A 12,757-nucleotide genomic window follows, 5' to 3' on the forward strand; every position below is an offset into this window, starting at 1 on the left:
TCCCTAAGTCATCATACCTATCTTTACTCCCGACGAGCACACTTACCGTTCACTGCTAGAGACTCTATCATCAGTCTATTGGAGAATGCTCCTCTTTCAGCGGGTGGCTCTCACTCTCAGCAAACCAATTTTCCACTAGATTCTGATGGAGAGCGACGTCTATCCATGTCAAGCTCGGCTTATTGGTTTGGAATCGTTTCAGACACCACCAGAGCGTTGATTAGATGCAGACCATCAGTACTACTGCCATCTGGATGTGATAGCGAGCTGAAAATATGGGCTCCTCTTCGAAATCGTGCACAAGCTTTCAAGAGGCAGTTCCATCCGATAAGAGATTTTCAGGCACCTATTCGTGAAGATCAGCTAACAGAAATCTTACAGCATGCTCTTGCGTACAAGACTCTAGTCTGGGCTGCCATAACACGGGTTCAAGACGCACTTGTTCATCAAATGTCATCAATATCACTTTCCACCGCTGTCGATGCCGCCAGAAAGGAGAGCAATGCATACCAAGAGATCTTTGGTAATCTGCTGTGCCTAGGCCTGCGAGACTTTGTCTTTCTCAACAGTACAACCCAAGCGTATTTCAGTGAGTTCAAATAGATCTAGGACATATTCTACCATCCTAACACAAATTTCAGTCCACTTGAATATCCATTTTGAAGTTGGTAACCTCATTCTGGTGGACGCACTACCATTTACGTTCGTCTTTATCGATCAAACACTCAGCCCGTATGATTTACGACTTTGTGCGTGTCGAAATATTGTCAATGCACTCAACCTAGCATTTCAAACGAGTCCTGCGAAGAGCGAAAAAAGCCCCGGGTTCAACATTCTGTTGCTTGATCCATATCCCGACCTTCTCACAAACGCTATAATACGTACCGCCTCGTCATTACTTGTTCTCTACGAAATGGAACAGTTGTGTCGAGAGAATGCGGCGGCCATGTTTTCGGTGGTTATCGCAGCTCTCGAGACACTAGCGAAGATATCGCACATTGCGGCAGAAGCTCTACCATTGTTAAAGGAGAAGTCTAGGACGACTTTGACTGAGAAGAGCGTTAGTAGCACCAATGCGCCTGCACGCCTGGAATATTTCTCGTTAGCCGCAATCGAGCCTGATATTTTCGGTCCTGAATTGCTCAACAACCTTCAGCAGCCGACCATAGACACGCTGTTTAGAGATCCTACTCAGGATCAATTTGGTGGTGATCGGCATCCACTTTCATTCCCGGATGAACTTGCACCAGACGAGCTCGAATCTATATCTCTAGATGTGGATCTCCAGGGTAATAGCTTCCAAAATGATACTTCCGAGATACCAAAGCTAATGATAAACAGGACTTCTCAACAGAACTTTGATTGATGTATGAAGAGTACAAATAGGAGGTTTCATAGATTGATTAGCAAATGGAAAAGCCCTAGGACGCTCATTCAAGTGGTAGGCGCATCTAACGTACTCCGGTCACGCGACCTTACCGAACGGCCGATCATGCGGTCAAGCACCGAGAGAGATCACACGACCAAGCTCTGTTAAATATGTGCCTCTTTTTGATCGGCTTCTGGTTAAAGGTTAACACTCATGCACTAAATGCGAACGGCAGCCTAAGTTTATTTAAATACTAATATAGCCTACTCCCCGAGCCTTGCACAGCAGAGTCTAGTAGTGAGGATAAATTCGAGGAGAACTCGTATGCGAGAGATGATAGAATGATGCCGCAGATGCCATTTGCACATTCAGCTACGGAGCCTCATCCCTTCAAATGGAAAGACTCAGTGGAGCCAAGTGAGGGCAATTACCCAGGCCTCAGGCCTGACTTGGTCGAGTATATTGATGGGATGCAGGTAACTCGCGATATTAAAATTCCTATGCGGGATGGAGTGCATATATACATTGACGTGTTCCTTCCTATGGATTCTTCAAGCAACCTCCCAACGCTTATGACAATGTCACCATACGGGAAGCACGTGCTGAAAACATTTGATATGTTTCCTAACTCGGGCGTGCCCAAGGGTTCAGTATCAAAATATGCAGTCTGGGAAGGACCTGATCCCGTATACTGGACACAGCGTGGCTACGCTGTCCTCAATGCTGACAGCCGGGGCTCTTGGGCTTCAGAGGGCAATCTTAAAGTCCTTGGTCCTCAGGAGGCAGAAGACGGATACGACGTAGTTGAGTGGGCAGCGGTACAACCTTGGTCAAACGGCCGAATAGGCCTTTGCGGAGTATCCTATCTAGCAATCGTGCAGTGGCGTATCGCACAGCTTAACCCGCCACATCTTTCCTGCATTAATCCCTGGGAAGGATACACTGATGCATTTCGAGATCACACACACTGCGGAGGTATCCCGGAGACAAAGTTTACCAGGTTCTCAGATTGGTCTTGTCAATTCTCACATAAGCCAACTGAAAATTGGTACGCCAATAATCAAATTCACGAGCTGATGGACGCTTACAATGAATCCAAAAGAGCTGGAAGGTTATCTGCAATTGCAATCCCGGCTTATATTGTTGCTGACTGGGGTGACTTTGGGCTTCATACGAGAGGTACACTAAACGGATACACAGAAATTGCTTCCCAGCAAAAATGGCTTGAGGTTCATGGGCGCAAGAAGTGGCAGTACTACTACCAGCCTGAAAGCTTAGCTCGTCAAGAAGCATTCTACCAGAGATTTCTCAAAAATGAACCCAGTCAGGTCGACGAATGGCCTCCAGTACGAATTGAGGTACGCAATCGAGCTTACGAAGGTTATATACGAGAAGAACAGGAGTGGCCAATTAGGCGGACGCGATTTTCAATGAAATACCTCGACGCGCAGTTAGGGCAGTTGAGTAACCAGCTGAAGCCAAATATTTCGTCAAGTTCATACGACTCTTTGTCGACCTCTGAAAAGGCACAATTTACGTACATATTCGACAAGGAAACAGAACTGACAGGCAGCATGCGATTACGACTCTGGGTCTCTACGTCTAAAGGCAACGACCTTGATTTATTTGTGCAGCTCGATAAGCTGGATGTAAATGGGGAACGGGTTCCGTTCATTGCATTTTCTATGTTCGATACAGGCCCGCTTGGCCTTGGCTGGCTGCGGGTTAGCCATCGAGAGCTAGACCTCGACTTAAGCGATCACAACCGCCCATGGATGTCACATAAGAGGAAGTTGCTCTTACGACCGGGAGAGATCGTTCCGGTAGACATCGAGATTATTGCAACATCAACCCGCTTCCTGGAGGGTGAGACCTTGCTGCTTACAGTTCAAGGGACCGACATTTTCCGCGACGATAAAGTTCCACAGACGATGCTTCACGAAAACACTGTTAATAGCGGCAAGCACCGAATCTATACAGGATCTGTTTTCGACTCCTACATAGTCATGCCGATTATTGACTAATCTACAGGATAGGCCAGTAGTTACACTCGTTTATGATAGCTTTCAAGCACTAAATAAAATGCAGATCATTTATCGTCTTATTCTCAACCTTTCCTTATCCTCATGCTAGATCGCTCCCATCTTGAGAGTCAGTCACTAACAGTATAGAGCGTGAGGCTTCTAGTCCTTCTCCGTGTAAGGAAGACTGGTTCGGCTCTAAAAAACTATCTTGCATTTTTGCGTTCGTGGCTTGACATAATGCAAGAATTTGGCACCATTCAATTACTTCACGATTTCCCGATCACGTGTTAGGAAGTTAAATCTTCACCCTCAAATCTAACCCAAAAAGCTGACAATTTTCGCAGTCGTTCAGCATAGTGTAAAATTTGCCCAGCTGAACATACGTTTACCTTTCTAGGTATGCCAATAGTGGTAAGTTACAATGTCGGCGCCTAACCCTGGCGCTCGGAGACGTTGGGAAATGTTAGATAAATCAACGCTTCTGAGCTCCTTTGACTCAGAAACTGTAGTTACTACTTCGGTGCCTTTTGAATGTCCAATACAATTGCTTAGTAATTAACGTAATTATTGACGAGATGGCTCAACCCGCGCCTTCAGACGATCCTTATGGTTCGAAAATTGTTACCGAATTCCATCACGACACATATCCGTTCATTAACCCGGAGAAGGGTGCTGCATCCGATATTAAAGTGCTGGTTACTGGTGCCTCCCGAGGCATTGGCTATGAGACAGTGAAGTCCTTTGCCCGTGCTGGTGCTTCGGCGATCGCCCTTCTTGCTCGTTCACAACTTGATGACGTTGCGAAAGATGCCATCGAGGTAGCAAAAGCCGCTGGTCATAAGCAACCAAAGATTTTGAAACTTCAAACCGATATGTCAGATCCAGCTGCGGTGGGAAGGGCAATGGACATTGTGGCGGAACATTTCCAATCACTGGATGTGGTTATAAACAACGCATCGAGGCTGGAGAAATGGGTGCCCCTAGCACAGACTGACGTCGATGACTGGTGGTTGACATGGGAAGTTAATCTAAAGGGAACCTTTATTGTGACCAGGGCTGCTCTTCCCTTAGTATTGAAAGGAAGATTGAAAACTATCGTCACACTAACCAGTGCTGGAGCATTCATTTCAACGTCCGTACGCTCCTTATCTATTCTCTTTTCAAGTTCTTGAGTCATACCCTTTTTGAGGAGAAACGCAGAAAAGAACTGTTCTAATGTTTAAGGAGCGAACAGTCCTGGCGCAAGCGCGTACCAAATGAGCAAGACTACCCAGATACGGCTGAATGATTTCTTGATGGCAGAGTACGGCGACATGGTACGTCCTTTTGTCATAGATATCTCAATAACCCGTGCCCATATCCTTCACACGAGGCTAACATATCCATAATCAAGGGTTTGATTGCCTATGCTGTTCATCCTGGGGGTGTCAAGACCGAAACAGCTCTTAACATGCCAGAATATATGCACTCCTATCTAACACAGACACCTCAATTGTGCGCCGATACAATAGTTTGGTTGACTCGAGAGCGAAAGGAATGGTGAGTGAACGCGATTCCGGCCTGTGTCACGGCCGTTCAAGAACTAGACGGCAGCTGACAAATCACTACAGGCTTGCGGGTCGGTTTGTGTTTGGACCTCTCGACATGCAAGAACTTGCTGCGAAAGAGAGTGAAATCTTGAAGAAGGATTCATTGAAGCTGAAGTTGGTAATCTGATCGTGTCCGATTTTAGGTTTACCGGCCACCTTCTTTATTATCCTGCTACCTAGAGCTTTGGCATGTCTTGAGAGGCTGGAGGCTGGAGGCTCGAGGTGCCTAGAGACCGGGGTCCTTGATTGCATTCTTAAATCTCTTCTACAATATAAAGGTCTTATATTAACTACGAAAAGGCTCTTTGTATCTTAGAGCAGCGCTAATCCTTTTCGACAGCAAATGACGGATCCCACTTAAATCACCTACTATATAAATAAGTCTATCCTATTATCTATATATAGGTAACCGAATACTAATCTAGGCATGCACTACTCATTAGGCCTTGCGGCCGGAGTATAAAGCCTATCCGGTGGAATATCGTCTTGAGTTGGAAAAGTATAAGTAGTGTGCGTGATCGGGAATCAATTTTCGCCTAGATCTATTCTTAACATTCGAGGCTGACAGTAAAGCTAGTGCTAGCAGTCGGCCAAGATATGAAATCAGCAGCCCATGGGACTAAGTAATCCTGGACTAAGGTAGCAAAACAGTATTAAGTGCGATTGTCGTCGCTAGGAATTCACTGTATCTATGTACTTTCAACCTCATTCTTCTAACTCACTCCTGATACGATGGTCTTCAAATTACAAAGCGAAGTAATGGGTAAGGATCTCAGCCTTGTGTTGTTGCTGGTACAAATTTCTGCAGCTGCAGTGGTTCTCAAATGCCTTTGGAATGTAAGAAAACACAAACTCTCCTGTCTATAATCGTCTCTCGCTCATGATGTTACTTAGGTGCTCTACAACCTTTTCTTTCATCCACTGGCATCTGTGCCGGGTCCTCGACTAGCGAAGGTGTTTCCATATTACATGCAACTATCCACGCTCAAAGGAATTCGCTGCCATGTAAGTTCATAAATGTAGCTTTCATGCAGTGAGTGGCGCTAATAGTACGTTTTCCTTAAGACACTGCTGGAACTCCATAAGGTATACGGGCCTTACGTGCGAATTGGACCAAACGAAATATCAGCTTCTGATTATCAACTATACCGAAAGGTTTACAATCAAACAAACAGCTTAAAGGAAGATTCGTTTTATTGTTCGACGAGACTTACACCACCGCATGAAAATGTTTTTAGCATGAGGTTTGAAGCTCTTCTCTGACATAGTCACATCCGTTCTCTAATACAGAGTCAGAAACAAGGCTCAGCATGCTGCAAGGCGGAAAATTGAGAACAATCCTTACTCACTTCAGTCAATTAACGCACATGAACCCGAGGTTATCTCCAAGGCCGACACATTACTTCAGCGTATCATCAGCGAATCTGCAATATCCAAAAGTCACACTGTGGACGTACAAGTCTTGTGCGGGCTTTTCAGTCTTGAAGTAATATGCCAGGTCGCATTCGACCAAGACATTAATGCTGAATCACTTGACGCTGGGCGAGCTTTTTTGACTGCAATGGGTCAGGCTTCGCTGATTCAGCCACTTTCAAACACTATTCCTATCCTAGGAAAAACGAGTCTAAGTGAATACATCCCTGGTGTCATTGGTCGTGCCTATACACAACGAAGAATATGGGAAGAAACGACGAGAAAACTCTATCGAAGTTTTGTAAACAATTTAAAAGAAGACTACACCGATAAATTTCTTGCCGAACCATTTGTTCACAAGAAAGACGAGTACTTAGGCCGAATTTTGACCGAAGATGAAGCCATTGAAGAAGCGATGGGTCTTCTTTTTGCTGGAAGTGGAACGACATCTACAACTATATTGTACATTCTTTACCATCTGTCCCGTCCAGAAAATAGAGGTATTCAACTCAGACTACGAGAGGAATTACATGCGGCTGGCACGACCAACTTCGCACTAACCAATCTGAAGTATCTGAATGCTGTGATTAAAGAAGCAATGCGACTGAACCCTTCTTTGATCGGATCTCTACCACGAATTCTGACCACAGCGGTAGAGGCAGGCGAGGGAAAGCATAAACTCGTCTTTCCACCAGGTACTCTGATTTCGATGCAGAACTACGTTCATCATCAAGATCCCTCTGTTTATGAAGATCCTCACACTTTCAATCCTGATCGCTGGCTTGGCGTACCTCTATCAAGTGCTAGGGAGAAAGCATTTACACCATACAGCTTAGGGCCGAGGAACTGCATAGGTCAGAACCTGGCAAACTTGGAGATCCGCCTAGCTGTCAGCCACTTAGTTCGTCATTTGGACTTCAAACTCAATTCGGAGATGGAAGAAGCAGAAATGGATATGGAAGACCGCTTCGCTGCTTTAAGTAAGGGTGGAAGACTCTTGCTTGATGTCACCCAACTGTGAGCTTCCAAGTTTGTATGGTTAGCCAAAGGAGATATTGAATCATTAGGAAACTTCAGCCACTGAACAAAACTATATATTACACAGTAAGGATTAATACAGGTAGCTCTCTTGAAGTGTCTTTCGTTTGTATTTGTGATCTTGAAGGCTATGAAGATGATCAAAATTCAATGCTTTGGGCCACAGTCAGCACCAATACGTGCCAGGTCAAGATGCCATATCTTCTACAAATTTCAAGGATTGACAAGTTTAAACAGACTCGAGAATCATACCACTTCCTACGGTCCATAAACTGGTAGGTTTTCAACCCGGGTTATCATTTCATGATCTCGAGTAATGGAGATGGATCCTAAAGACGAAGGAGTCATTATCAGCTCACTGAACAGCGGCCCAGGTGGGTATTGGAACGCCTACCGCGTACACTTCCATTTCACGGATCTTGAGATCACCTTCCTGATCGACTAAGTGGAATCTAGCAGCTGTGTCACGCTGTAGAGTCGAGCCATCTGGCCGCTTGATCGCCCAATTCCCGATTACTACGAAGTCGGAATGCTCGGCTCTTGGAAGCACATAGATACGTTTTACGACATGATATAGATGTGGCCACGCCTTCCAGTATTTGTGTCGCTCATGTTCGAGATCTTGCTTATTGTTGATCAGTGGCGAAGTCTTCAATATCCGCTGGGAGTCTGGCATACCGTTTGAGTTTTCGATAACCATAGTACCATTGACAAATCTGCCACCTTCAGCGAAACTATTCGCCCATTCTTGGGCACCTTTCTCTGGCTCGGCATCAAGAACTTCAAAATATCTTTTCAGGAAGGCTTGCTGCTTTTGAGGAATGCCGGACGTCGCCCAAACGTCAGCAACATTGTTTGAATTGGAGTTCATAATTGCAGCCGAAATGAATGTCAAAATCGATGGACGGGTGATAGGTCTACCTTTGATTCTGCTTAATGGGCATTTTATGAAGAGCACCCAAACTCGAATTTTCGGTGCTCGAATTTTTGGTGCATCGACTCCCGGCCCCGTGATCGCGTTTCAAGGCATTGGTCGACTCGCGGGACGACGGATACGAGTGCCGTGCAAAACTCAGGTGAGAGGCAAGCCTAGCTTGCTGATCTTCGTGTGCCTACTGTGGCTTCCAAATAGATACGGACATTTAACTCCGAGAACTATATCATATTCTCCTGCGCTAGAGGTGCAGTATTAAGCAAATCAGGACACTAGGTAAATCCGAATTGAACGGCAAGGATGAAGCACGAGGGCGTCATGCAGCACGAACTTCTCCGGTAAGTTGTTTGATGCAGACTCGTCAAGGTAGAGTCTTCAATGTTAGCGGGCCAATACTGCTGGACCGAACCACATCCCAAACAGTCACCGAACGCTGTATATTCAACCCATACAGTTGACTTTCTGCTCTTGACGGGACGGAGTTGATGCCACCGCGGTAAGATCGGGATGACAGTACAACATTACTATTTTGCTTCTGATCTTAACTTGTTCATTTCTGTCTCTTCTTCAATTCGCATCTCTTCTAAGCTGGGAAGAACACACTAGTCCACTCCTTCTATGACCAAGATGGCAGAAGCAAAGCAACGTAACACTCCTCCAGTATCAGCTGACGAGAAAGTCGTGCAGCATGCCGATAGCAATGCTGTCTTCTGCGAACACCATGAAGGTCCAAGCCAGCTGCCTCAAACACTTGGTAATGTAATCTATATCAATGACGAAGAAGAGCCAGAGCTTCACTTGCCAACTTGGATTGCCCTTGGCTCCATTTACCTTCTACTGGCTGGACAGGGTCTCGCGTTCCAAGGTCCTCCTGCTGTTGTATGTAGCCTCCTGTTTGATGGTGAATATTGAAATCAATATTTCTGACCATGAATTAAAAGCTTTCATTTATTGGAGCAGACCTTGGGAACACAAATGCGCAAACCTGGGTTCCCAACGCGCTTGCTTTGGTGCAAGCAGTGATCGGACCCGTCATATCTTCTGCTTCGGACATATTCCAAGTGCGAAAGCCTATTCTCGTGGCCTCCTGCACGGTTGCACTCATTGGCACAGCGATTGCCCCTGGAGCCACAGATATCTACCGGGTGATTGGGGCACAAGCTTTGATTGGAGTCGGCCTAGCTGCAGTACCTCTGAGCTATGTGGTGCCCAGTGAGATACTACCCAGAAAGTGGAGACCCAGTAGGTATACCCCACTCCTGGGGCGGTATACGAATCTCACAGTACTACATAGTGGTTCAAGCATCCACGGGTGTTGTTGCAGCCATAACTGCCATGGCTGGTCCATTGACAGTAGGTGCACTTACAAAACGCGACCCCCACACCGGCTGGCGATTGTTTTACGTATGCTCCTATGACTCTCCTCGCTCATCCCGCAGATTACTAATTCATGATAGTGGATCATGTTTGCAATATGGGGTGCTGCTGCAGTAGGCATCATTTTTGGATATAGACCTCCAAAAAGACACACACGCTTAGATCACCTCTCGTTCAGTCAGAAACTGGGCCACCTTGACCTTCCTGGGTTTGGTCTCTTGGCTGCAGGATTGACGCTCTTCTCGGTTGGTCTAAGCCTGGGTGGAGGCCTTTACTCGTGGACTGATGCTCACACATTGGCGACCTTGATCTCCGGCTTCTTCGTTCTCCTTGGCTTTGGCTTCTACGAGTGGAAGTGTACAAAAAATGGTATACTTAACCATGAGCTATTTCGCGGAGGAAAGAATGGGGGGAGAATCTTCGGGATCTGCAATGGATTGATGGTTATTGAAGCAGTTCTTGGCTTCCCTTTCATCATCTTCTACTCGGTGGTGTACGTTGTTTTATTTTGATCCACCTCAACATTTGGCAGCTACTAACAATGCCACGTAGGACAACCGCATTATTCACTAGAGATCCTTTCATGGTCGCAGTGCGTCTCTTACCATTTTGGGGCGCGTTCCTCATCAGTTGCCCACTTTGGGGTTTTCTGAGCACCAAATTTCGAACGATTCGAGAGCCACTGTTTCTCGGATTCTTATTGTTTACCGTAGGAAACATTGGTATGGCGACACTGAACCCAGGTGACAACGCGAGTCAACTTGCTTTTGCGGCAGTAGCAGGCATAGGATTTGGATCACCTTTAATATTGATCATAGCAGGCGTCCAACTATCCACTCCCCATCAGCTAATCGCTACCGCTACGGCAATCACCAATTCTGCCCGTGCAGTAGGTGGGACAATTTTTACTGCCGCGTATACCTCAGCGCTTTCCAATTCTCTCTCCACAAAGATCCCCACCTACATAGCTGATGCCGCTGCTCGAGCTGGCCTTCCCGGCGGCTCAATTGCGACTTTTATCGGCGCGATTGTCAATGGAGATGCACCCGCTTTGAGTGGTATCCCGGGAGTGAACTCAACAATTATTCAGCAGGGCTTCTTGGCATTAGAACAGGCGTATGCAGACTCACTGCGCCTGATCTATATCATCGCAGCTCCGTTCGGTATTATTGCATGCATACTTTGCCTGTTCCTGGGCGATTTGGAAAAGACTATGACTTATCGGGTTGACGCTCCAATTGAGGATTTGCATGCTAGACTTCGTCACGATGTTGCGGAACCGGAACAAGTTTCTCGGGCTTAAGCTTTCTTCATAAAATTTGATACATAGCATGGAAAGAATCCTATTCTAATTTATCCTCTCACAATTGGTAGTATCCCCGCTACTGAGAGCTGCAACCCGCCGCGACCCTGCAAGCATGAAACATGTGAGCGCATCATAACTTGAGTTCTAGTATAAGTCGGTCTAACTAATAATGACTGCATAGAGAGATGTGAGCGGGCCACGTGCTAGTCACGTGGAATACTCTTAGCATTGAGGCATGCGATACAATTTGCTATTGTTGTCTAGATCTGGTTTAGTACACCCTTTTTGGGTTGTTCAGTCGTGCGGGACACTAAGGTTCATCACCTGAAAAACCTAAGACTGTATTGCAGAGGAGATATTCTCAAGATCATACAAGCCCTCACCCGAGAGAACCATGAATCATTCCCGTTTTGTCCTCAGTTCAGAATTCGAAATCGAAGAGAAGCATCGACTGCACATCGAATGCAACTTCACAGAGCGGATAGAGTCTAGTTGTAATTAGCTCAGCTCCAAAACTCATTCGTATTAGGAACGGGATGGCATACGGTTTATGTGCTGGATGGTCAATGTAAAGCTCTACAACTTGAGTGTTCTCAAAAGTCAATACGAGACCCCACTCGTATCCTCGGTTGAATTGTTTGGTGATATCGATGGCCTTGCCCGTCTCAACGGACAAGAGTCCAGGGATTTTGCCCACCATTTCCTTGGCCATAATCATGAACGCATCTACTTGGGCTTGTGTTGCTCCTTCTTTAGCTTGAAAAAGCGCTATAATGGTACCTTCAGTCAGCACAAAACATTGGGAGGCATGAGTGAGAGATAATTCTCGTCCTTCTCCTGGATTTTCGCGATAGAATAAAAAACTGACAAATATGATACACGGTCATGTCGCCCTAGTTTTCGTCAGGTTCAGATAAGGAATATGTGGTACGCAATGAAAGATATAAGCTGGAAGCGCGAATCATTATCAGAGATCAATAAGGGGTAGTAGCATATTTTATTCCACGATTTAGTTTACTTGCTTGTCGAATGACTATCATGACGCCTAGCGGTACCCAAAAGAGATATTAGATCATCGAGAAACTCTTTACTGTCGCTCAATATTGCGGATAGACACTTCGTGTTGCGTTATGTATATGCTTCACAAAAGGATACAGACCAAGAACATCCGAGCTCCTAAACCCAAGTTCCCTTTGCTCTGATTGCCTTTTGGCGTCGACTCTGTTGGGGCCCTATAATCCTGACCATCCGATCTATCCACGAAGTTGGATGTTTTCCTGGACTCGGCGTACAACGGGTAACTCCCGGGAGCATCGGTTTAGAGATACTTAGCGGGGTTAAGGAGGAAATCTTGATCATTCACGGCTCCAAAGTGGACTTGCCTCCGAGGCAGGAATGAGAAACCTCCAAGCTTTCAAGAAATCACGCTAAGCTTGAGCACTATATCCTGAGTGAAGATGTGGATGAAGACGAAGAATACGAAGGGGTACAGTGGACTTGAGGGCGCAAACGACTGCAATCTAGCTCTACTCGTACTACCTTTGAATGTCTGGTTCTCGCCACGGCTGACTGTCATCCAATTAAGCTTTTGAAACCCGGCCACGTGACTGGAAAACAATCCATGAAGAGCACACCCGGCTCGCTAAGGGCCATCTCGCTTACGCTCCTCCCGCTAAAAGTGCGTTGCCAGTACCGAGTAACTTAGTT

At 46.0% G+C, this 12,757-nt stretch overlaps 6 protein-coding genes across 6 annotated transcripts; 5 read left to right on the top strand and 1 right to left on the bottom strand.

Annotated features, from left to right (window-relative positions):
• Window positions 1-450: 450 nt before the first annotated feature.
• On the top strand, window positions 451-1,373 carry LTR84_012011 (uncharacterized protein; the record flags this gene model as incomplete). The annotated part of the gene is made up of 3 exons (XM_064855537.1): window positions 451-589; window positions 642-1,289; window positions 1,342-1,373. The coding sequence occupies 3 exons, from the start codon at window positions 451-453 to the stop codon at window positions 1,371-1,373; spliced, it is 819 nt and encodes a 272-aa protein (XP_064699813.1).
• Window positions 1,374-1,947: 574 nt separating this feature from the next.
• LTR84_012012 (uncharacterized protein) lies at window positions 1,948-3,393 on the top strand (the record flags this gene model as incomplete). Its single annotated transcript, XM_064855538.1, has 1 exon — window positions 1,948-3,393. The coding sequence occupies one exon, from the start codon at window positions 1,948-1,950 to the stop codon at window positions 3,391-3,393; it is 1,446 nt and encodes a 481-aa protein (XP_064699814.1).
• Window positions 3,394-3,968: 575 nt separating this feature from the next.
• LTR84_012013 (uncharacterized protein) lies at window positions 3,969-5,109 on the top strand (the record flags this gene model as incomplete). The annotated part of the gene is made up of 5 exons (XM_064855539.1): window positions 3,969-4,463; window positions 4,513-4,525; window positions 4,618-4,709; window positions 4,787-4,932; window positions 5,004-5,109. 5 exons carry the CDS (start codon window positions 3,969-3,971, stop codon window positions 5,107-5,109), a joined length of 852 nt encoding a protein of 283 aa, XP_064699815.1.
• Window positions 5,110-5,741: 632 nt separating this feature from the next.
• Window positions 5,742-7,416, top strand: LTR84_012014 (uncharacterized protein; the record flags this gene model as incomplete). The annotated part of the gene is made up of 4 exons (XM_064855540.1): window positions 5,742-5,745; window positions 5,791-5,819; window positions 5,974-5,987; window positions 6,273-7,416. 4 exons carry the CDS (start codon window positions 5,742-5,744, stop codon window positions 7,414-7,416), a joined length of 1,191 nt encoding a protein of 396 aa, XP_064699816.1.
• A 372-nt stretch (window positions 7,417-7,788) lies between these two features.
• LTR84_012015 (uncharacterized protein) lies at window positions 7,789-8,304 on the bottom strand (the record flags this gene model as incomplete). The annotated part of the gene is made up of 1 exon (XM_064855541.1): window positions 7,789-8,304. One exon carries the CDS (start codon window positions 8,302-8,304, stop codon window positions 7,789-7,791), a length of 516 nt encoding a protein of 171 aa, XP_064699817.1.
• A 690-nt stretch (window positions 8,305-8,994) lies between these two features.
• Window positions 8,995-11,047, top strand: LTR84_012016 (uncharacterized protein; the record flags this gene model as incomplete). The annotated part of the gene is made up of 5 exons (XM_064855542.1): window positions 8,995-9,246; window positions 9,309-9,609; window positions 9,662-9,771; window positions 9,825-10,237; window positions 10,297-11,047. The coding sequence occupies 5 exons, from the start codon at window positions 8,995-8,997 to the stop codon at window positions 11,045-11,047; spliced, it is 1,827 nt and encodes a 608-aa protein (XP_064699818.1).
• Window positions 11,048-12,757: the final 1,710 nt, after the last annotated feature.

Source organism: Exophiala bonariae, assembly GCF_035927105.1.
Source record: "Exophiala bonariae strain CCFEE 5792 chromosome Unknown scaffold_68, whole genome shotgun sequence".
Lineage (NCBI taxonomy): Eukaryota > Fungi > Ascomycota > Eurotiomycetes > Chaetothyriales > Herpotrichiellaceae > Exophiala > Exophiala bonariae.